At 43.6% G+C, this 23,140-nt stretch overlaps 1 protein-coding gene across 8 annotated transcripts in view; it reads left to right on the top strand.

Moving 5' to 3' along the window:
• The window catches only part of ankfn1b (ankyrin repeat and fibronectin type III domain containing 1b), a 147,615-nt gene that overhangs the window by 111,603 nt on the left and 12,872 nt on the right, over window positions 1-23,140 (top strand). For all 8 annotated transcript variants that reach the window (XM_026178722.1, XM_026178723.1, XM_026178721.1 and 5 more), the window contains 7 exons: window positions 405-527; window positions 15,176-15,395; window positions 15,632-15,839; window positions 19,035-19,232; window positions 19,990-20,103; window positions 20,649-20,746; window positions 21,453-21,543. In XM_026178722.1, coding sequence (XP_026034507.1) covers window positions 405-527; window positions 15,176-15,395; window positions 15,632-15,839; window positions 19,035-19,232; window positions 19,990-20,103; window positions 20,649-20,746; window positions 21,453-21,543 — 1,052 coding nt within the window. The remainder of the gene's footprint in view (window positions 1-404; window positions 528-15,175; window positions 15,396-15,631; window positions 15,840-19,034; window positions 19,233-19,989; window positions 20,104-20,648; window positions 20,747-21,452; window positions 21,544-23,140) is intronic.

Raw genomic sequence — 23,140 nt, forward strand, 5'->3', positions numbered from 1 at the left:
AACTTCGTGGACTACATTCCCACTGAGTATTGTGCGCTTTCTGCAAAACTAGTTTAGTCTGAGGCATGAGTGAATCGATCTTTCTCAGATATTCATGCTCTCTGCCAGTATTTAACCTCTGCTGAACACTTTTTGGCAAACCAGCTATATGTCAGTCCCTGTGCTTGTTTCTTATTAGCCATTTTTTATATTAAGTGCTGAGTAAAAGGTGTTGTTAACAGTGAAGCACCAGGGCAAGCTGACCCTGGCAGTATATTAAGTGCTTCTGAAATTCTGTGTAAGAATGTATAATACATGTCAAAGAAGAGAAAAGATTTCTTAAGACTTGCCAAGCAAGTAGGCCAAGATCTTTGTCTAAATCAGTCCTACTAAGTCTTATTCTTTGTAATTTTTCTGTTGCCCAGGTCAGAGTCGGGAATCTCCAAATTTACTCATCGTCTATCCCTCAAAGAGCGACCAGCGAAGGCAGAGAAGACTTCATCAGAAAGGCCTCCATCCTACAGGAGACGATCTCTTAGTGTCGACTGGTAAGACCGTCTCGCAATTTCTGAACTCACATGCTTTCACTAAAAGTCAAAGGCTGTACTTCTGTTTTTTTCATCTTCTTTTAAAAATTATGAAAAATTGCAAGAAGCAGTAGCAAAAGGTCTAAACACGTATCACACTGCAAAGAATATTTAGTAAAGTGAAATATTAAGTGTTGTTACGGGTATAATTTTGAATAAAAACAACATGTAAGAAAAGAGAGACAACTGCAATGAGTCATGTCTGTTTACAAAGTCAAGTCTCAGGTTGATGAAAACTGGGGGGGGCTGGGGTGGGAGCAAAGGGTGGGCAAAGTGGTGATAGGGTCCTGTTCTGTCTCTGCGTCTGGGTTTCGTTGAAGAGCGCCAAGATGCTCCAGTGGCGCCGGCTCATCTTGCTCTTGTAAAGCTCCAGTCTTCAGGCACCCGATGAAAGGAGTTTGAAAGCTTTCCATTGCGAGGCTGCCTTCCAGTCCCCACCCATGGGAATCCTTCCCAGTCTCCCCTCTTGTTGCCTGGCTTACACTCATTTATCTGCCCATTGATCCTGCCTTTCGTCCATCTGACATGCCTCCTGAGTTTCCTGCTATGTATTCTTGGCTCTTCCTTTGTGCTTTCCCTACATTTGGGAGCACAGGCACGGGTTTAAGAGGACCTTACACTTCCTTTGCACTCAATTTTGTCAAGTAAGAAAATCCCCAATCACCAGATTTTTCTAGGTCGATGATTACTGTGCAGGGACTACAGTAGCTATTCGGCAGTTACTTTACATTTTGTGGAGTTACAGGTGTGTTAAATTTCTGAGGTCCTATCGAATCGTGCTAGGGCCTGGTGTGAGGTCTTACGAGGTCTTTTGTTGGCCTTATGAGACCAACTGTGTGGTCTCGGACTAGTATTGCGATGTGTGGTCCGCCAGCAGAAATGTGGTGTTAAGTGAATGAGCGTTAGAGTGTATGTGCAGTGTGAGGTCTTTTACTTTAACAGCTCCATGTTTTTCTTCCATGCTGCTTGAGAAGGGACCTGGCCTTTAAAGTTCAGGCCCTGATTGATGTGGTCTGGTTTTAATGAAACTCAGTGGGTAGATTGGACATGCTCATTTACAAGAGGGATGAGGGGGGGCTTGACTACAGCTGGATTTTGACTTTTTGCGGGCCCTGCCACTGTTACAGGAGTGTGACTGGCCTTTTGTGACATCATAAATAAGGGGTCCCCAGGGGGAGAGATTCAAGGTTGAGGCCTGAGTCATGCTACAGGGAGGTGAAACAAGGTTGGTCCAACTTTGACAGGGCCAAAAAAGCGTCTCTGGCGCATAGTGATCAACAGACTCCAAAGGAAAACATGTGTGTCAGTCAGTTGCATATTTGAAAGTGTTCAACATTTACAGCACTTCCTGTAGTCTAAACAATCTGTCTTGCTTTAATCATTGTTAATGAGAACTTCTCAGGGATAAATGTCATCACAAAAATATTCATGATTAAGCAGTGTACTTGTTAAGTATGTGATGTTATGTGGTTTCATGCCATGTTGCCTAGCGTAGTTCGCAGTGATGAGTTGCAATTACTCATGAAAGTTCTTCCATATATACAGTACTGTGCAAAATTCTTGAGTCACCCCTCATGTCTTTGTAATTTGCTTTGAAGAAACCAGGCTTGGTCTGGTCTGTAGTTCTCCAGGCTTTCTGAAGATCTTTCAAAGCTTTTCTTTGGGCATTGGCTACTTTTTCCACTTATTTTCAGTCCATTTCTTATACCCAACAATTTTTAGATGATTTTGAGGTTTTTTGCTAAGCCACTTAACACAGACCTATGAATTATTTAAGGATTAAAGAAGACACTCAGTTCAAGGGTTGAACCTTTGTTCTGTCTATACCAGAGGTGAGTTCATTACCAAGCCTCTGGAGAACTTCAAGACATGTTGAGGAGGTAATTTAGCCATTTAAATCAGCTGTGTTGGATCAAAGACGCATCTAAAACCCACAGGACACCGGCCCTCGAGGCCTGGACTTGCCCACCTCTGGTCTATACAAACACAGAAATCTAAATATATTTTGGCATAGCATGGAATGTGTCCCAAAAATGTAATGAAACTGGATAATTGTGAGCCAAAAGAAGAAATTGCAACCCTTAAAAGCTATCTAAAGCCGATGAACACGATGGAGTCATGTGCTTGAGAAATAGGATAAAGAGAACTGAGAGAGGGCTTAAGAGATGCCCCTTCAGCTAATCAGTTAACTGCTCATTAGAAATAGTCTTAAGTGGAAGGGTGGCTGTCAAAAAGCAATTCTTGAGGAAGTGAAAACAGGGAAAAAAGTCTGAATTAAATAAGAAAAATCAGCAGGTGTGATGGAGTGATAAATCCAAATGTGAAACTTTTGGCTCAAATCCTTGTCACTGTGGATGGAGAAAGCCAGGACAGAGGTACAGCAATGAGCGTCTAAAGTGAGGACTCCGACATGGTTTAAGGATGCAGTTCAGCCAGTAGTGTTGGAGAGCTTGTCAAAACTGATGGAATTATGAATGCCAAAAACATACCATCACATTTTAATACACCACTCAATTTAATTCAATTCAGTTTAATTTATGGAGCACCAAATCACACCAGTCACTTCCAGTACAGTCTAGAAAGAGTGTGATTGGCAACAGCTTCATTTTTCAGAATGACTATGACCCCAAACACACTGCCAATGCAGTAAAAGCATGCCAGAATAGAAAAACACACAATGGAGCACTATCCGTCATGGACTGGCCTCCCCAGAGCCTGAACCTCAATATTATTGAGACAGTGTGGGATCATCTTGACAGAGATCAAAACAAAAGGCAGAAACATCCAAAGAAGAGCTTTGAATGTCCTTCAGGATGCCTGGAGAACTATTCCTGAAGACTACTTAAAGAAATTACCCCAATATCTGCGTAATAGAGTTCAGGCTGTGTTGAAGAATACAGATGGCCATACAAAATAATGACTTGCCAGCTCGTTTATATTTTTTATTTCAATGTATGTGTGCACTTTACAATTTTCCACTTTTCTTAGAAAAATAAAGTTTAGGGTGAAAAGGACAGGGTTAGATGGTGGGAGTTGATCTGCTATGATGAACCCTAAAGGGATCAGCTAAACGAAGAGAGGAGGGGAAGCTTAAGAATTTAGCATAGTACTGTATAATTTTCGGACAGTAAGGCGTTTTGTATGTTTTGCATGCTGATCTTCCAGTAGAGCTCAGCAGTCTGTAATTGTTTTCCATTTTTCCAAGCCTTACTAATCAGTGAAGAATCTTGTGTGTTCTTAACCAGACGCAGTAAAACAAATTCCCTGGAATGTGTGTCCCCGTAATCAATGTGTAATATGTAGGATTTTATCCACAAAAATATGCTCTTAAATTAAGGTTTCATTATGTTTTTCTGCTCATTGCCCCCTGCTTTCACTCAAAATAAAACTTCTAACTATAAAGTGAAACAAAGGTTGTATAAAACACCAAGCTGGAAAGCAGCCAGCAGCACTCTGGAGTAAGGCTGACTCAGGTGGCTTAAAGCTTTACTATCTTATTTAGTGGGCCATTGCCATTTATGTCGATTCACGTCAGATACCCAAACAAACTGCGACTATTAAGGGAATTCTGAGCCAAGGCAGCCCATATACAAGCTTGAAACGGGAGCCTTTTTGTAGCTTAAAGTCTGTAAAGGCTGGCAGAGCCTTGGGAAAATGCAATAGTAAAAGATAATGGCAGTGTTATTGTTATTGGTAATCATAGTAAATGGCCTCTGGGGATGTGGGTGGAGAAAATAGTGGAAGGAGGGTGGAGAGTGAGAGTTTTAAGAAGTGTTAAAGGCAAAATAAGAGGGTAGCTGTTACAATTTATGATTGCCAAAGATTGATTTGATCTTCTTTTACTAGTCACTGCAAATACAATGGAAATCAGAATGTTTAAAACGGTGGCTTTGGGGAAATCTGTTATTTAGATAAAAAGACTGCTTTTCGTTATTTAAAAAATGTATACGGTTGCAATGGTTACAATATTAAACATGAACAAAGTTTCATGTAATGAGATCAGCATTCAAACTCAGGCTTCAGACCTCTGAGATCGCATGGGGGTGTCTTGATTAGCACTGGTGTGCGTATTTGCTATCTTGTTTTTTGTGTATTACGTGAACACAGGAGACATCTGGTAGAGTCTGAGAGTTAATACTGGAGCTGTAAAGGGATACTGCTTCTGATGCAACACTAGGCCGGCAAGTAAGTCTTCATTACTTTATTCTCTAATAGTGACAGAGAGGCAGTTCTAACCCTTCACCAAAACCCTTGAGTGCAATAGAGAAACAGCCATGTCTATCAGCCAAGCAGTTTTTATTTCCCAAAACATTTCCCCTGCAGTACTCGTGGCGAGGAAACTCTATACATAAGTACTTAAACATCCACGTTTGGTAATCAAACTATATCCACTTCACAAATTAAAGTTGGAAAAGGAAGGAGCGCAGTTGGTACGACACCAGAAAGTGTTTGATTGTCTTGTGTTTTTAGTCAGCGTGCGCTAGAAGGCTTAAATTCTCTCAATCCCCCGAAGGCCCTCCGCTCTGCCTGGTGCCACCGTGTCTTCAGGAATCACTCCAAGCTGACGGCACTCTGAGGATGACGTCTGAACTTTGATGTTAGGAGAGAAACTGGCCTGCCCTATCCCTCGGTCAATATATTAACTCAAATATCTCCTTCTTATTCATGCTCACACACATACATGAGCAAACACATATTGTAATACTTAGCGCTGTTTTGGGTGTGTAGGGGTGAATGGGAGCTACCAAGTGTTAATCCTTATGAAATGTGTACAAAGGGAATAAAAAAAGAGTACTAAGAAATCACCAAAGTCTTAGTGGTAAAAGGAGGACAATGCTCAGGGGGCCCGGGTGTAAAGTGGTTTTGGACATTGTGCCACTTGCCGCATTTGGTTCTAATTTGATTTATTATTCCTCGCTTTTTCCTTTTTATTTTCGTTCTCTCTGTAAATTTTTCTCCTTTCTTCTGTAGCCGAGAGCTGTCAGTTCAAACGAAACGGACTAATGAGGAGGTTATAAATGCCTGTGATTTTTCTCTTTAGAAATTTTGATCGGAACATGTTAAAGATCTGTTAAAAATCACTGCTGAGTGGGGTGGACTCCTGCTTCTGTTGGAATGTGTGACACTTTATTCCTGCTCTGTGACTGAATTAAATTGTTTTAAACACTGAAAAGCTTTTGACACGTGGAAACTAATTATGCTAAACCCTGTGTGGACTGCACACATATAGTTGAAGCTATTATAGAGCCTAGAGTCAAGCTAAAACAAAGCTAAGTACGCCCTTAAGCTGCGTCCCACAAAGTGATTTGCAGAGAGAGCGAGAAATGTTGAGCAACTTCAAGTGACTATGGGCAAAAGAACCACTGGAGAGGTGGGACCTGAGTAAGACGGTTCAGAGAAGCTTCCACATGAGCGATTGAAGTGACTACTAATGAAAATGTGAGATACTGTTAATTGACATACAAACTGTTACCTAGGCAACTAAAGCCTGAAGTGTTTGCAAGTGACCAGCCATCAGCATCAAAGTAAAGCTTAACACAGGTTTACTGCCTCCACAGGAGTTAAGAGTAGCAGCCATCAGATGACTTGGTTAATTGATCATCAGCACCTTTATAAAAGTAAAGGTTTTGCCAGTTTGTAGGGATCTTAAAGAAGTGGTGATTGCTGCCCATTAATCTGAGAAAGATTATAGAAGTCCATCATTCTGCAGTGAGGACTCCACAAATTCACCCCAAGGTTAGACCATCCAATCCTCAGAGAAATCCCCCAGAAAACAAACAGCTACATGTCAGACTCCAGGCCTCACTTAGCATGTTAACTTTCATGACGGTACAATTAGAAAACAGCTGAGCAAGTGTGGCTTGTTTGACAGGGTTGCCAGGAGAAAGCTTCTTCTGTTTAAAAAGAACATGGCAGCACAGCTTGGGTTTGAAAAGTTGTAACTGAACAAACCACAAGACTTCTGGAACAACGGCATTTAGAAAGATGAGACCAAAGTGGAGATGTTCGGCCATAATGCAGAGGCTAATCTGCAATAGAATGGCTGACAAAAGAAAAGAATCATGGTTACAGTTGCCCAGTCAAAGTCCAGATAGTTTTCCTTTCTTTTTTTTAAGATGGCAGCAAAAAATATATACTATTTGCTCTAGCATAAAAAGAAATCAATAAGGGGAAACAAGTTGAAAAAAGGCGAGTGACTTTTGTACACTATTTTTAATGCGTGAAAGAATTTTCTCTGAATATTGAGCCGCAAGGTTCATTTGTTGAGGTTGAGTTGTTGGTGGGATGAGATTACAGATTCTGGTCCACATGCAGGTGCAGAATTTCTGCTAGCTCTGCTTTTGAATAAGTCCAAGGTTGCTTACACATTCATGCTCATACATAAACACGGACACAAAGCACGTGAAAGAAAAAGACACGCTTGCAAAAAAATGCACTTGAGCAGATTAACAATGTTGTGTCAAATACATATAAACATATATGTCCAGCCTCAGCCGTGCGTGCACCAGCAGCACACTCATACACAATCCCGACTGGATGCTGTGGGCTGCGCTAAGGGAGATTTATGAGGCTGGCTCCCTCTTGTCCTGTGTGTCTCGGACTTGATACTCTAGTTTCCACTCCAAACCTCAACTCAGCACGCAGGCACAGAAAGACTGGAGTAGGGATGGAGTGTAATGGGAAGGAGGGAGTGAGACTTAAACGGTGAAGTTGGGAAAGTCAGAGAAGACTGAAATAGGTAAGAAGAGAAGGAGAGAGAAGAAAACTGGAGAGAGGTTGACTGATTGAGACTGAAGTAGATGAAAAGACAGATTGAAAAGATGATGGAAAGAGACAGCAAGAGAGAGTGGTGAAAAGATCTAAAAACTAGACTGAGAGCTTGGATAGAGCGCGAGAGAAATGTGTAGCGTCAGTGTGTTGGTTTCTCCTTGTGCATACGTGTGCAGAGAGTTAGAGTATAATCACGCATGGTTAATAAAATTATGCAATCAGCCAAGTCTTGAGGAACTATACCCCCTCATTTAAAGTAGTCTTGGAAAATAATTTGCACTCTGAAAATCAGGAAAGAGTCGAATTTACTTACAAATCAGTGGATTTGTTCTTAGCTCTTTTTTCTCCTTTTCATTTTCCAGCTCTCACTCAGCTAGCAGTAGCCAAGTTTATCTCACATCATCAGATTTTTGTCTCCGTTAAATGATCAACAATGTTTATATTGTTATTTAATAATGTTCCTGCTATGCACAGTTTAGTGTTCCACCTCCAGAGAAAACCCCAACAATCAGACAACCCCCTATGAGCAAGCGCTTGGTGACTGTGGGAAGGAAAAACTCCCTTTTAACAGGAAGAAAACTCTGGCAGAACCAGGCTCAGGGATGCGCATCTGTTGTGACTGGTTGGAGGTGAGGTGAGGAAGACAGGAGAGAGGACACACTGTGGAATGTGAATGATGCGGCTTGTGGCATCGTGGCGTTGTTTCACAACCAAACTCGCTGTTTCACATAAACATGTTGTGCCTCCTCTATCAGCACACTGTGTAGTCATGGAAATGTCTTTGCATGTGGTTGTGTGTGCGTGCGTACAGTGCAGCGTTTAATATTTTTGTTTGTTTTCGCATATGGCCAGGTCTTTCTCGGAAATGAGAGTTAAATTTCTTTCACCTGGATAAATAAAGGATAATAATAATATATGTGTGATTTTCTCAAACAGACACACACAGACACTCACAATGATGTCATTCGTGTTTCCATCCTCTCTATCATTCATCTGTCCATCCAGTTTGGACAGTGCACATGTGTGTGAGAATGTGTGTTATCATTTTTTACAAAGCATCTATCACAGTAAGAATGGTCTCCCCACCCATCCGACCACCTCCCTCCATCCCTAGCCCAGATAAATAGCCGTGGGACTTTAAACATGGCGCCCGACCGGCGTGTGACTAAGAGAATGAGCCAACTGGTGGCTTCAGTTGCCGAGGGTCTCCCCCCCCCCCCCCCCATCTGCCCAGAGCCTCTCTCTGGCTGGGTGGGTGGCATATGGTGGCCCAGGCAGGAACCCCATTGGTGTCACACACAAACACACACACTCAGACACACACATGCATACTGAGAGACATACAGAAGGTCTGGAGCCACCCAGGCTGGACCCACGATCGCCGTGGGAGACACAGTGTCACCAAGCCTCTGACAGGGGAGGGGGTTTTGTGTATGTTTGTGTGTGGGTGATCCCACCTTGCAAGTCCACCCCCATTCCCTCCTGAGAACGTCGGCCACCGCCCACCACATCACATCCCCATGGTGACTCCGCTGTTGTCTCTGCTCATCAAAATTAGAGAGATTTACCTCTGCGTACACACACACACATAACACATGCGCACACACAGAGCCAACAGGTGGCAGGCCTTGCTCGGCACAGCAGGCCCACTTCAAAGGTTAAACATACAGCAGACCGCCTAGCCCTTCTCTGCCACTCTCCCAAGGGAGGAGAAGAGAAAGCGAGGAAAAAAGAGTGGAAAAAGCAGAAATGAGAAAAAGAAAATGAGGGAGGATGAAGCACGGTTTTGTGGCAGCTTAATAAATATGCACACATGTGAAAGTAAGTTACATGTGGTGAATTGTTTTTCTGCTCAGTAATTGTTTGACTGTTACACCAGACGTGTATCAGTCGGCGGCACAGACTTGGGCTCATCACAGTCAAGTTTCCCGGATTTTATCTCCGTGCGAGATAGGTTACAAGAATGCAGCCCTGACTCACTCAGAGCTAACAATACCAAATAAATACCACTTTACAAGAACAGTGATATATGAGGTAGCGCCTCTAGATTATGAAAACGGGAAAGTTGAAGCTGCAGTGTTATTCTAATGTAAACAACAGAATCCGCAGCAGAATCCAGACTCAGTGTTGCTGTCTGCAGCCCTTCATTAAACACAGCAATGTTTACTCTGCACTTATCAGTGCTGTTTGTCATCTCAATGACTTCATTCTAATATACTACAAATCTTGGGTGCGCTGCTTACAGGCCACTTGACCTCTTTTTGAATGCATATCAGGAATGATATTCCACCCACATTTGACTCTGCCTTAAGAATTACTGTAAAAAAAAGTGTTTTATTTTTAATGGATGCACACACCTGATACATCCCTCAGTAAATCCTCACACACAGACTCTGACCCAAAAGAGTCGTAGACTTGTTCTGATCGTCTCTGCAAAATCATGCGGTATGCACGAGGGGCTGCATGTGGCTGAGTGTTGCAGTGGCCTCATGTTGCCTATAAGCTGATAAGAGCCAAGGCAATTCTAGCAATACTCCCCTCGTCCTCCCAATCCGCCCACCCACCCTCCCTCCCACCCAACCCCACTTTCTCTCTCTCTCTCGCTCTCCCTCTAGCAGCCTGGCTGCTTCCAGCCTGTCTGGTGCCAAGACTCAGATTTCAGAATTTCCTTCTACAAGCCACATTTAGAGCAGCCAGCGTACTCTGTGTATGTGTGTGTTTGCGCGTGTGAGCGAGCGCACGAGTTTGTGTGACTTTCTCCTTTCGCCCGTATACCTCCCTCACTCCCCCGCCACCTTGTTTTCCCCAAGCGCCGTCCTTCTGCTGCTGCTTATTGCCATTTCTGCATCTTTCTCTACCCATCCATCCGTCTCCAGTTATTTTGTCGAGACAATCACCTTATACACGTCGAGTAATACGTAGTAATTTCAGTTAGAAGTACACCGCCAAACAGGAATCACATTAATGTGCTCTCGTAGGAGTTGACTAGCCATAGTAAGGAGTTTGAGCGAGTGGCATTGGAGACTGAAGGTGAAGACACTGGGACTGGATGGCCTTGATGGGTTGAGTGGGAAAAGGGGGCGAGAGAAGTGGGAGAGGGTGTGGATGGAGATAGAGAGGGATGTTAAGATGATTTTAAGAAAGAAAGGAAAACAAATGACTGTTTGCTCCTTAGGTAGCATACTGGGCCTCTTTTAAGGGCAAACCTTTTAAACAGCACTGTCCATATCTATTTGTACTGTTCTCTTTGCTTTACTGCAATTATGTAGTCTGCTCCTCACTGTCAATAGATCCTCCTTTGTGCTGCTGTAGCTAATTTGAGCAGCACTCTCTGTAATGTCCTTTTCTGGCACGTATGTACGCACATGCATACTTTGCAATAGCAAATTGTGGTTATATAAAGAGATTTTCCACTGTTTCCAGTTTATCTTGACATTATCTGTGTTTATAGGAATACAAAGCAGTGGCCAACAACATTTTTCTTCTTGCATTCTCGTTCCTATTTGTCCTAACTATTTGTGCATTACCTCGTTACAAACATCCGAGCAACTGTTTTGAATTTTTCCCCGAGTTACTTGCGCAGCTAATGGCAAAAACGTGTTACTATGTGACAAGAAGAGGAGGCAAACTAATTGTGTGTGAAAGACGGGGAAACAAAGGAAGAGAGGGGAACAGCAAAAATGTGTCGGAATCAAAGCTGGTGACGGTGAGGGAGAGGGAACGTGTTTTCATTCCCAAATCTCACAAGACTGAACCACCAGAACAAGAACAGCTGTTGTGGCTGCGGGTAGATTGATTGCTAGAAAATACATTATTATTATTATTATTATTATTGAGAGGATGGGTGAATCTGTCACCCCCGGTTGGATGGATTCATTGAAGTTGCTGTTTATCCATTCTGCTACCAGGTTCAGTGAAACGCCCTTCTGCACACAAATGCTGGTATTTGCGTGTTTACGGTTGGCTCCCAAATGCTTTAACTGACAATTATTTACCATTTCTTTAAATAATAGTTTTTCCCATCTTGACTTTCGGTCAAACAGTAAGTGAATGTCTAGACTCCGTGTCCCTGTGTTTGTGAAGTTTCTGTTTACATGTGACTCACTGACTGGAGGCCCAAGCTGTTTTTGATATGGTTTGATAAAGCGGATGCTGCATGTACGTGTGTTTGCAACTTGGGGGTGTTAATTTTTTTTGTGGGCCTAATAGATGTTCACAGCAGCATGCTCGGTGTATTTGATGTGGCACTGATCAAGAGCCAAGCGTGGAGCTTGGCTTTTAGGTTGAGACTTTTGGTTTCCCAGAACAACTGCTTCCTGCTTCCCAAAAACTGGTAAAACAGTAGGAAATTGTGTGCAATAGTCGCTGTCTGGATTTGTTCAAGTTCAAGTAGGTTCAAGCATGGTTATTTGTGTGTTGTGAGTCTGAGTTTGCACATCTGGTTCTTCATGTTTATTGTCGGAGAAACTGTTCTCTTGGGCCATACTGCCGGGCCCTAGAGGTCTTTAAGGTGCGGACATGCCTGGCATTTACCACTTTATAACAGAAACAGCATCAGTGTGAATTTCACCAACTTTAACTGTCAGTTTTTCAGTTTTAATATGCTACTCGTTGTTTTAATGATTTTTTTCAGCATTTATCTGAGCTGCCCAAACACGTGCATTCATGTTCAGTCAACACTAAGGTCACTGATAGACAGGTCATCAGTATTCAGTATGATTAAACTACTGTGCAAAAGTCTCAAAATAGCCCATATAATTTAATCAACTTTGAAAAGATCTCCAACACCACTGGCTGAGCCCTAAACTATGACTGAGCCTCTACCGTGTTTACACATGGCTTTAGGCCTTCACTTTTGTACCTCTCTCCTGCCTTCCTTCATACAGACTCGTGAGAGATTTAACCAGAAATTTCTGTTCTTGTGTAGTTTGGCATACCTTAGCCCAGCCAATTCCAGACCTCGAGGGCCGGTGTCCTGCAGGTTTTAGATCTCACCCTGGGTGTACACACCTGAATCAGTTCATTACCAGGCCTCTGGAGAACTTCAAGACAGGTTGAGGAGGTAATTTAGCCATTTAAATCAGCTGCAATGGAAAAAGGACACATCTAAAACCTGCAGGACACCGGCCCTCGATGCCCTATTCCCTGCTTCCCTTTCCTAAGAGTGGCTTTTTTACAGCCACCCTTCCACTGTGAAGATTAGATGGGTCTTCTGAAGAACCAGATGCATTTCTCAGGCCCTATGTCAGATCTTTGATAACTTTGTTTCATCAAGTACAAATTATGCTTTTTTCCACTAGGTTGTCTGTTATGTGGGACACAACCCTGGTTCATCCCTTGGGTTAGGTCAGTGTTAAGTAGCTGTCTGAGGGGAAAAAAACATGAAAATGGTCAGGCAGGAGGACTGGACTGAAAATGAGTGAAAAAGCAGCCAATGTCCAAAGAAAAACGTTGAAAGACTGTCAGAAAGCCTTACAACAAAGTCTGGCTCCTTGAAATGAGAGATGGCTCAAGACTTTTGCACAGTACTATAGTTTCTCCAAGGGTGTTCGTACATACATTCATCATAGATTCTGTTTCTGTGACGCTTAATTGTTAGGATTTGATTTGATTTATTTATAATTTTTAAATGGCTCCATTCATTATACGTTTCATCTCTCTCTCTCTCTAGTGTGGGCGCTGTGTCATTGGGGAATGACATCCCCATTTCATGTGTAGGATGCAACATCCCTTTGAAAGCACAGGGCACACACACAGAGCGCATTACACACACCCTAATGTCGTCAGAGAGTGATGGGGCACCATCCTGCCGACAGAAAAAAGTCGGCTGTTCCATCTCAGGCAAATAACAATAAGCCTGGAGCTGGATTCCAATGGGCTTTCTCTTTGAAATGGGATACCAGCACACGCATTACAAATATATCTCTTGTTTTATCTTCCGGGCCAGGCCCATGGAAAAATTATTCCAAATACCTGCCGCGCTTTATCTGGAACCCTGGAATAGGTTAGACCCAGCCGGGAACACGAGGATGTCTAAAATAAGGCCTCTATTACGGGATGGAGTGGAGATGGATGGGACGGAGCGGGAAGGGACGGGGATCGGGGGTATTTTAGGTGTATTGGCCATGTGAAAAAGGCCTTGTTGCGGGGGCTTGGACCCGCTTTAAAGTCTACAATGCAGGCCGCTGTCAGCTGTTGTACGAACTACGTGTGTTGGGGGAGGGTTAGTGTGTGTATGTATGCACACTCATTTGGGCTCAGACGTCCATTGTGGAGCGGGAGTATAAATAACATTTTTCCTACAGATGTTCTCACCTTTGCAAATCTGTTCTTGGCATGTGTCAAGATGGCCCAAACTAACAGCTTTATTTACAGTAGTGTCTTCAACCAGTACCATTTTCTTTTTAACAACATCACCAGTATTTATCTGATGATGTTTCTCAGTGTGGCTGCCAACAAGTGAGCATTTTTTGAGGTAACCAAGCAAGGCAACAGTTAAATTTCTCATCTACTTACTAAGTTTTTGCTTAGTTGTTATCTTACACCTCACATGGAAACCTACTTGTTTATTTAATAATCAGCGTGGACAATTAGCGGATAATTAGTTGTTTATAAACATGCGGGATTAAGTGTTGAATCATGGTGATGACAGTGTGGAGAGAATTTGGGAAATACTGGGAAATATAAACAGTACGGGGATAAAGAGTAAGAGTGAAACAGCAATAGAAAGAAGGGTAGGCGTTAGACGGAGTGGGGAGGAGATGATTAGAGGAGGAACAAGTTCATAAGATATCGGGAGAGGTGTACTAAACAAGAGCTAGGGCTGCTGAAAAGGCGTCCTTGAGGAATTCAGTTATCTCTCTGCTTCTCTTTGGTGGGACCCGACACAGAGTTTATCACCAGCGCCCGGAGAGTCCTGATGACATTTCCTTCAGCAGCTGAGTGTGTGAGAGCGCTACATGCCAGACTCTCCCCAGAAACACACTGCCGTCCACATAGTTCCCATGGCAAAATGGAGAGGGAACAGTATAATCTTCATACCAGTCATGCCAAGAAACCATCAGCAAGAGATGATGATCTTTTTGACTAACGTATGATATTGCAGAGCAGCGTTGGCAAACCGGCTACCAAGGCTGGCATTGCCAGTTTAGGATGACTGTGCACCACCTGCGAGTAAGAGCTGATAATGTCAGCATGGTGCCCATCTGGCAAATCAGTGTAATGTATCACCATGCTTTCGATCGTTGGTGTTTTAGCCCCCACTCCCACTGGGTAATATAACAGAGCTTAGCGTTAATTAGGCCGCAAAGTGAAGCTCGGCATCAGCTTCTGAGTTGATAGACAAATCTTGTACAAAGTGCACTAATTACGTTGCTTTAGCACTGCCCACAGATGTGTGTCTGCAAGCCAATTTGCAACCCTCATTCTAAGCAATCAGTGTTGCATGCATTGCCACTGATGTGACCTATCTTCTGTATGGGGGTCTCGCCGGTCCTTCTGCCGGCTGTGCAGTTTATGTGCTGGTTTCTATAAGCAGAAACTGATTTTATAAAGTAGAATCTCGATAAACCTGTAAGTGTAAACTAAAATGCTTGTTTCTGCTTCCCTTGTATTTTGTTCCTCTATTGCTATAGCAGCTGGTCATGACTTCAGTGACCTTTCCCAAAGATGTAAGATATTATGGTAGACTTGAGAAGCGAACACATAGTGAATTTTGTACTCAGCACCTTTTCTTTCCCCTCTTTCTCCTACAGCGTGATGTATCGTACCAGATGTCAGATTCTGTTTCTTACTCCCACCTATCACTCATGTCTCCCATGCATCCATCTTTCCCATAGGGCTGACTCGGCCAAAATGACGCAGCCCATGAGAGGGGACCAGGCCCACCAGCCAGTCTCGGCTCGCAAGTCTGCCAGCTTGTCCTCACCGAGCGCTGCTCGCCGCCTTTACCGCAATTTGTCTGGAAAGTTCCGCGTGGGCACCAACCCCCCTGCTCTGGAGGACAGTGTGGTGTCAGGACGGGGAGGAGACAAGGAGAGGCTCCGCAAAACCACCATAGTAAGTCAGAGAGCGAGGGAGAGGGAAAAAATAATAAGCCCAGGAACATTGTAATCTAAAAATAGTCGGGGAAAACACGTAGACTTGAATAGTCTCAGGTATTGGCGTTGCACACCCAAATATCTATTTACTGTATAGCAACACAGAAAGCATGAAGAAAAATGGCGTTTTCCATGTTTGCACTGCAAAGAACTTTCCTATTCATTTTTATTCATTCCTAACATTCATTATTACAGTTTCAGAGTAACGAAGCTCTTTTTGAGGCAGTGGAACATCAAGAGTTGGACCTGGTACAGCTCCTTCTCTCACAGTACAGTCTGGAGGAGCTGGATCTCAACACTCCTAACAGCGAGGGGCTCCTGCCCCTTGATATCGCCATCATGACCAATAATGTGCCCATGGCTAAGCTTCTGCTGCGAGCCGGTGCCAAGGAGAGCCCCCACTGTGAGTAGAGAAGCAGAGCGTACCTGCTGGTAGTGATGGTTTAAGCTCACGATAATGTTAACAAAACAAATAAAGTTTCATCTTTTCATAGTGTTATAATACTGCATAAACACATGCGCGTGCAGTCTGGTGCTCACTGAAATTAAAGTTGCAGGAATTAACCTACAAAACAAATGTATAAATTTAGTATTTTTAAACGGTGGGAAGAGAAAACCTGTGCATTATTTTCCACGTGATCTTTTTATGAAATAAGAAGAATGTTTTTCTTTTGTTGGAATAGGATCTAAACACACACACACACACATGTGAAAACAAGAATTAGACAGTTACAGTTAGAATATGAGCATAAACCTGTCTTGGACTTGGCGTTTCCCCAGCTTGAACTCAAGCCTTCCTCTTTGCCTGCGTGCACTTGAACTGAGCACTCACTTCTGTGTACTCAAAACAAATCGAGACGCTGCTGCAGAGGCAATTGTCATTAGGTTTTGTGTCTTTGCCTCGAGCAGACAGCTTATCATGACGGTTTTAATTAGTTCTGGAGGCTTAATTTGTGCTCTGCTCCCACACTGGAGACTGGAAATTACAAGCGCCACTTCAGTAAGAGCTTTGAAGTCAGGGGAGCGCTTCTCCCAGGGAAATGATCAGAAGTCAGCGACACTCTGAAAGTGGGATTTCCCTCTGTTACACCGGGGGAAAGCAATATACTGCTGCTTTCTAATCAGCTTTGCTGATTTTGGATTGCAGCAAGCTTAGAAACTACCATAAAGGTGTGAATGATGAGAGATTGTGTTCTTTTCTCTCTTTCGATCTCAGTGCATTCATCGCTGTGCTGTAGTTTCGGTCTTTTCTCTCCCTGAACCTCTGCGGGTACCTCTGGTTCCAAAACCGTGTGTTTCTCATCTTCTGTTACAGACACAACCAACCTGTTATCGTTTCTCAAATGTCTTCCGTGTCCTCTCATGCCAAGTAGCCAAGGCAGAGGGTGGCGTTTGATTAAGGGAGAACTGTTGTATTGAACCAGCAATATCAGCGTCATGTAAATCAACTGCAGGTGTTAAAACATTACACAGTCTCCTTTCATTCACACCAGTAATGGATTTATCCTCACTCTACTGACAGTTTCACACATCTATTTCTGCTTTCTGCTGCCAGTGAAAACATATTAGAGGCAACAGAGGGGCAGCCATTGTGATGCAATATTAGTCATCTGCGTAAGCACTTTTAATTGTTTGTGATCTGGTGAGCCGCCGCCGCCTTCCTCTGTTAATGATTACAACTCGCCAGTAAGGCTCCTAGGCTGTTTGTGTTTGTACTTACACTTACACACACACACACAAACACACACTTCATTTTTTTCAAGAACCGAGCCAGACGTCTTATAAAGGTATCATTAAATTGAAAACACTTGAATGGAAAGTGGTGTTTACTAAAGTTTAGTGTTTGATTGTGCTCTCTCTCCAGAACCCCAATAACTCACGAGACAGCGGGCCGTGCGCGCTGTCCGCAAAAAGACATAAATAGAGAAACAAACGAAGCAAACGACGGGACATAATGAAAGTCAAAGCTTTGTTTTTTCGAGAACATGCTCAAAACGCCATCTGAGGATAATTGACGCGATAGATGATGCAGACTTTTCCTTGAACTTTAAAAGGAATTGATTATGGCGCTTATTGTTATTGCCATGCTTGACTACACAGTGTGTGGTTACCAGAGAGACAAGGACAGGCAAAGACAAACACGCTCTCAAAAGCAACTTCATCTTCACACTATTAATCCCTTAGTGGCTCTCAACAAGACAAAGCCTTAATGTGAAATAAGGACAAATCAAGACACACATACACATTCATGACAGCTTCTGGGCCTTTTTCTAAGCCCAGAGGAGCTGGAATTATAAATCAACGTGAACCAATATTGTTATTATTATTATTTTGATTGTTTCCATCCAAGCTATAGTCCATGTCCAAGGATCCTCAGTAATAATTCTGTCCTAACCTAATTCGACCCTGACCTTCACGTAATCCCTTTAAAAAAAATAAAAGCAAAGAACTGCCTTCAAGTTTTCACATGAGTGTCTGCAGAGTACGACAGAGGTGACACCCAGAAGAGACGCTCAAGGTTGAAAAAGAGAAGCTCCCAGCCACCGAGGAGACACAGAGAGAGCCGCAGAATTAAACACCCAGATGGACATTTTGACACGGAGCTTTAAACTTACTGTCAACAGTGGAATCTAACGCTCAACAGTGGAATCTACAATGAACAAACACAGACCACACAGACTAAACATAGACACACACCGGTCCCAAACACTCCAAGAAATGACCAGCCGCTTGCAGGAGGAGTACAGTATCTCGCTGTCCTCTTTGACCTTTAGCAGCTTTACGTCACTTGTCCTGTAATTTGATTTGTACGATCTACAGCGATGCATTTGCAAATCGGAGCACCGTTGATCTCTGCGTTAACACCACCGGTCACTATGAGCGACCGCTCGGCCCTGGGTTACAGCTCGTCTGCTCTAGCGATGCCTTTGAAACCCCTCTCCCCTTTTTGGAAAGTATCTTCTGGTCCTAGCAGCCTGTGGCGTTATTATAGTTTTAGTTGACTTTTTTCCGCACATTTGCAGAAAAATAGCTTTTACAATGGCGCTTTAAAGCGATGCCCATGCACGTTCCCACCGTTTTGTTTTCCCCTCTAACCGCACATGAAGAGCACTCCTCCCTCTCTCACCCCTCTCACTTTCATTGCCCCATTTTTGGTGTCATTTTCGAGGTGATGTCATTGCCCAAAAGAGAGACTGCTTAATTATATTAAATGCTGTTTATTGTGGAATCTGCCGCAGTATTTTGGGCAAACAAAGGCATTAAAAAAAGGGAGCAAGAGAGCGGCCTTCATAAGAAATTTGCACCGTTGCGGGCGACAGATGGGTTTCTAGCGCTATCTAAGCCTGCGCATCGTCCAATCTCTTAATAAAATACAGTGTAAATAATTTAGAACATGTTTTTCTTCATGGAAACATTCACATATCAAATAATAATAATAATAATACCCAAACATGAGAATGATCTCTATCCCCTGTTCGTGGGACAGAGATCATGTATTTGGTTTGGCAATAAAAGAGTCTCGTGTGATAAAATGCTTCTTGTTTTGATACTAAAATTATCTGCTGACATTCCCCCTCTCACTGTGTTTCCCTCTTAGTTGTGAGTCTGGAGGGCCGAGCGGTTCATTTGGCCACTCTGGTGCAGGAGGCCGAGCAGCGAGTGTTGGAGCTACAGCCCCAGGTGCGGAATGAGGGTCCCGGTGAGCGGGAGGGATCTGACCGTGAGCGCCAGCTAAAAGCTTGGGAGTGGAGGCTCCGGCTCTTCCGACGCATGCAGACAGGCTTTGAGCATGCCAGTAAGGCTTCAAGTTGATTTAGATTTTTTTTTTTTCACATGCTAACCAGCCGATAAAAGTTTGCCGCCTGAATCACTCCTGCAGTCCAGCAGTCATCTTTGGTTTTCTTTTTGTTTGTTTGTTTTTTTGCACCCCTTTTCCCCCTCTGCTGTCATTCTGTCTGGGCTGACTTAATGGCTTCCACACTGGGAAGCCGAACACACAACTATGTGGCATGTATGTGTGTGCACAAACATAACACGCCTGTATTCCTGCTTTAATTTGTTATAGGCATTTCGTGACACGCTTAGTGGCAGACAGCTAACCCGCCCCCCTCTTCAGAAAGCAGACACTCCTCCCTTGTACCCACACCAATGTGCATTTTGATGTAAAAAAGATCTTTTCCCGCCTTTTAATTCTACATTACTCATGTAATTTGATGGGCATGTGTGAATGCACGTGAAAGTAATAAAGCACAGGTTGAAGGTTAATGTCTGTGCTGTTATATCCACAGTGAGAATCTGTGACATACTTGTGTTAAGCTTATATCGGTTTGTGAAGATTATAGGGTAAAGATGAAGCTGCGCTGCCTCTAAATGCTTTGATTTTACCATCATACACAATTTCACTGCATATCAAACCCTCTCAAACTGAGTGAGTGCACTGTGCACAGATCAAAACATGTAAAAGATCCCATTACAGTAATCTGACTGTTGTGTATTCTTGTGTGTACTCTGCTTATTTACCCGGCCTTCTCTCTGGTCCTCTGTCTCTCCAGGTCCTCCAGATGCTCCCAGTGTAGTTTCCCTGTCTGTCAGCAGCAGCACCAGTCTAAAAGTTGACTTCCAGGAACCTCTTTGTGTCAACTCTGCTGTGGTTACCAAATACAAAGGTCGGCCGTCACACCAGACCAGCCACTTCATTTAGAACAAACCACTCAGTATTACAATATGTAGAGTTACAAGTGGACATATTAGGTTCATTTCCAGCTCCAAGCTTTTTATTCTTGGACTATTGGAGAGTAGCTTTGCATGGCCCACAGTTCAAAATCCTTATTTAATCTCTACTTGGCCTGTTTGCCTGAAACAAGCTGTTGTTGCTTCTCTCCCTTAAAGGACACAGCTTTCTTCTGATTGGCAGTCCATTGGGTAAAATGGACAGTGGGTGGGACATTTGTCCCTGAGATGACAATATTAAGGACATCCGCTCTCTTTGACATCATAAAGCTCCAACAGCCTGAAGCTTTTGGCTCATAGGGGTTTTCTTGTGCATGCATTATTATTCTAAACCCATAGTGGGCGTGTTCAGTGTAAGCATTCATTACTGTAAAAGCATATTAATTAAAGAAAACAAGGAAAAGCAATGTAATTCTACTGTAAAGTAATGACTAGTGTTTGATAACTAATGAAAAATGTTTGTGTTTGTGTATGTTTGAAGTGAGCTGGAGCGGTAATCCTTCGTTTAGTCCTCTGCTGGGTGAGATGATAGTGGATGATGCCACTCAACTCGAGTGCAACATTACTGGACTAACATCTGTAAGTTTCTGCCGGCACATTGTTGTTGTTTTTCTTCATGCACATTTCCATGAGCTGAAGCACTTACAGATTCCTTCCAACTTACAGATAAAATGTTCCAATCACATTTTATCACCATAGTTTAAGCAGCACTATGCTGCAGGTTCTCCAGCTGTAGCTTGTAGAATAGCTTGTAGCTATTCTCTCACAGGAAGGGCCCTGGTATTGTTACACACAGCCCTGGACCCTTCTTTACTGTATATGTTAAGCGTCACACCAAACCCTATTCCCTCCTGACCACCCGTAAGCGATATTTGCAGGCAGCTGCCAAAATGATAAAAAAGAGCAGCTTGGTAGCCTGCCACCTGATTTATGGGTGGCATTTTTTAAACGGACATGGAGACAAATGGACACTCCACTGGTTGTTAGTTATTATGTGAGGGAAGACCCATCCCCCATTTAAGACCCCCACTACCAGCTAAAGCTCACTCCTGTCAAAAAAGAACAGGGGTCAAGGCAAGGCCAGTGAGTTTTGGCGGCTGGTGTGATTGATCTGGCTGAGAAAGGAGAGGCAGGGGCTCGCCGTCTGCACGCTGGGAGACTGAGATGCACTGAGCTCCACACATGCACATGTATGCAGATGGTCATTTACAGAAACACTTCCTTTTCGGTTGTTGCCACACGCAAGCAGATTCTGTCGTAAGTGTCCTATCTGCTCTCCTCCCAGGGGACCTATTACTACGTGCAGGTGTCAGCGTACAACATGAAGGGCTGGGGACCTTGGAAAATTTCCACACCGGCCTGTGCTGCACCTTCCAGTAAGTTGTCTATTTTCTTTGTATAAATATGAGTATTTTAAAGCCTGTGTCTAAATTTTACACAAAGCTAAACATAAAGCTCCAAATTTAGGGTGATTTCAAAACGTGCCCCTTGCTCTACAAGGTTTTGGCTCACCTCACTAAATTAATAACTGTGGTGTGTGTGTGTATGTTTGTCTTGCATAAGTGATTTGTTTCGTAGTCTTACACATAAAATGACCCGGGCATCGCCTAATTTTGTTAATTGAATTTGTCACGCTGGTGTCATTCCAATTTTGCTGTGCCATCACTAGAGGGATGACAGCTGGACTCTCCTCCAGCTCTGCCAGGGCGGCTGGGCGGGTTGTGGGACCCTCACTGCGGATGTTAGTGAGTGTAACAGTAGCCTCAGGATGCTGCTTGGGCCCAGCTGCCAGGAGAAGCCACCCGGGTTCAGCCAAGAAATTAACCGTGGAGTCATGTGCAACAGCTGAGCTGTTGACCGCTACAGCTCTGACCCTCTTTCTCCCTTTCCTTCAGTCCATCTGTCTCTTTCTTTAGTTTGTGTGAAATTTTTACGTTTCCATGTTTTTGAGATTTGTGAAAGGACTCTTCTGACTGTTGCAGATGCAAAATGCACCTTTTGTAAGAGCGTGAGCATAGGTAGCATTGCTGTGGGCACACTGGCACGCTCGTGGCACATCTGGAGAACACATGAACATGTTTGTCCTCATCAGCACACAGTGTTTTTCAGCAAGTTTGTGAAACTAGGCTTCCCCCTCTCCTTTTTTTTCTACTGTCCCACCGCTCTCCCTCCCCTCTCCCAGAGCTAATTTCGATGTTGCGTGTTTGTGTTTTCCATTTGGGCCTACCACTGGAAATATTTGTATGTCTGTGCTGTAGCGCGCGGCGCGGCCCCAACAGTGGGGGCCTTATACCGGGCCGTGGACGCCCATTAAAGGGCCCGCTTGTCTTGTCGGGACAGGCACCTTTCCGGGAATAGACCTCACCGTGTTTCAGCTCCATGCACCCCCCGGGGGGCTCCAGGAGAGGGAGTGGGGGGTGGGTTGGAGTTGATGTTGGTTGGGGGTGGGTTATCGTTGACACATCCTCTGGTTCTAATGCATAAGGGAGACGGATTTCTGCAGAGCTGGTCATCTATGAGCAGAGAAGGCCAAGTGTGTGTTTGTAATACAGTGTACTGTAAGTAGGTGTTTTTGTGTAAGTGTGCCTCCATCACAGGGAAAGACGAAACACGAAAAGACAGAGGAATGAGAATATTTAGCGTTTTGGGGGTACAGTTAAGTTTGTGGTACATTAACGTTCCTCAGATGCTGTCAAGGTGGCAGGAGCACTACGTCAGAATCTCTGTGCACATGTTCAGTCCTGAACCCAAAATCAGTGGTGCTCAGGGGATCTGCCTGTCCAGCAGAGAATGTGACTATATGGGTCTGATCTTACCTGGATATTAATGTCACATCAAGTATAATTTATACAAAATAAGTGCTGTTTTTAATAAAATGTAAATTGCTGAGAGTTTATTAATTACCTGTAATTTTATCATTCCATAACTGATAACAGTCCACTATTAAAACAGTCTACTATCAGCTTAGTTTCC

This window comes from Astatotilapia calliptera, chromosome 8 (genome assembly GCF_900246225.1).
Source record: "Astatotilapia calliptera chromosome 8, fAstCal1.2, whole genome shotgun sequence".
Lineage (NCBI taxonomy): Eukaryota > Metazoa > Chordata > Actinopteri > Cichliformes > Cichlidae > Astatotilapia > Astatotilapia calliptera.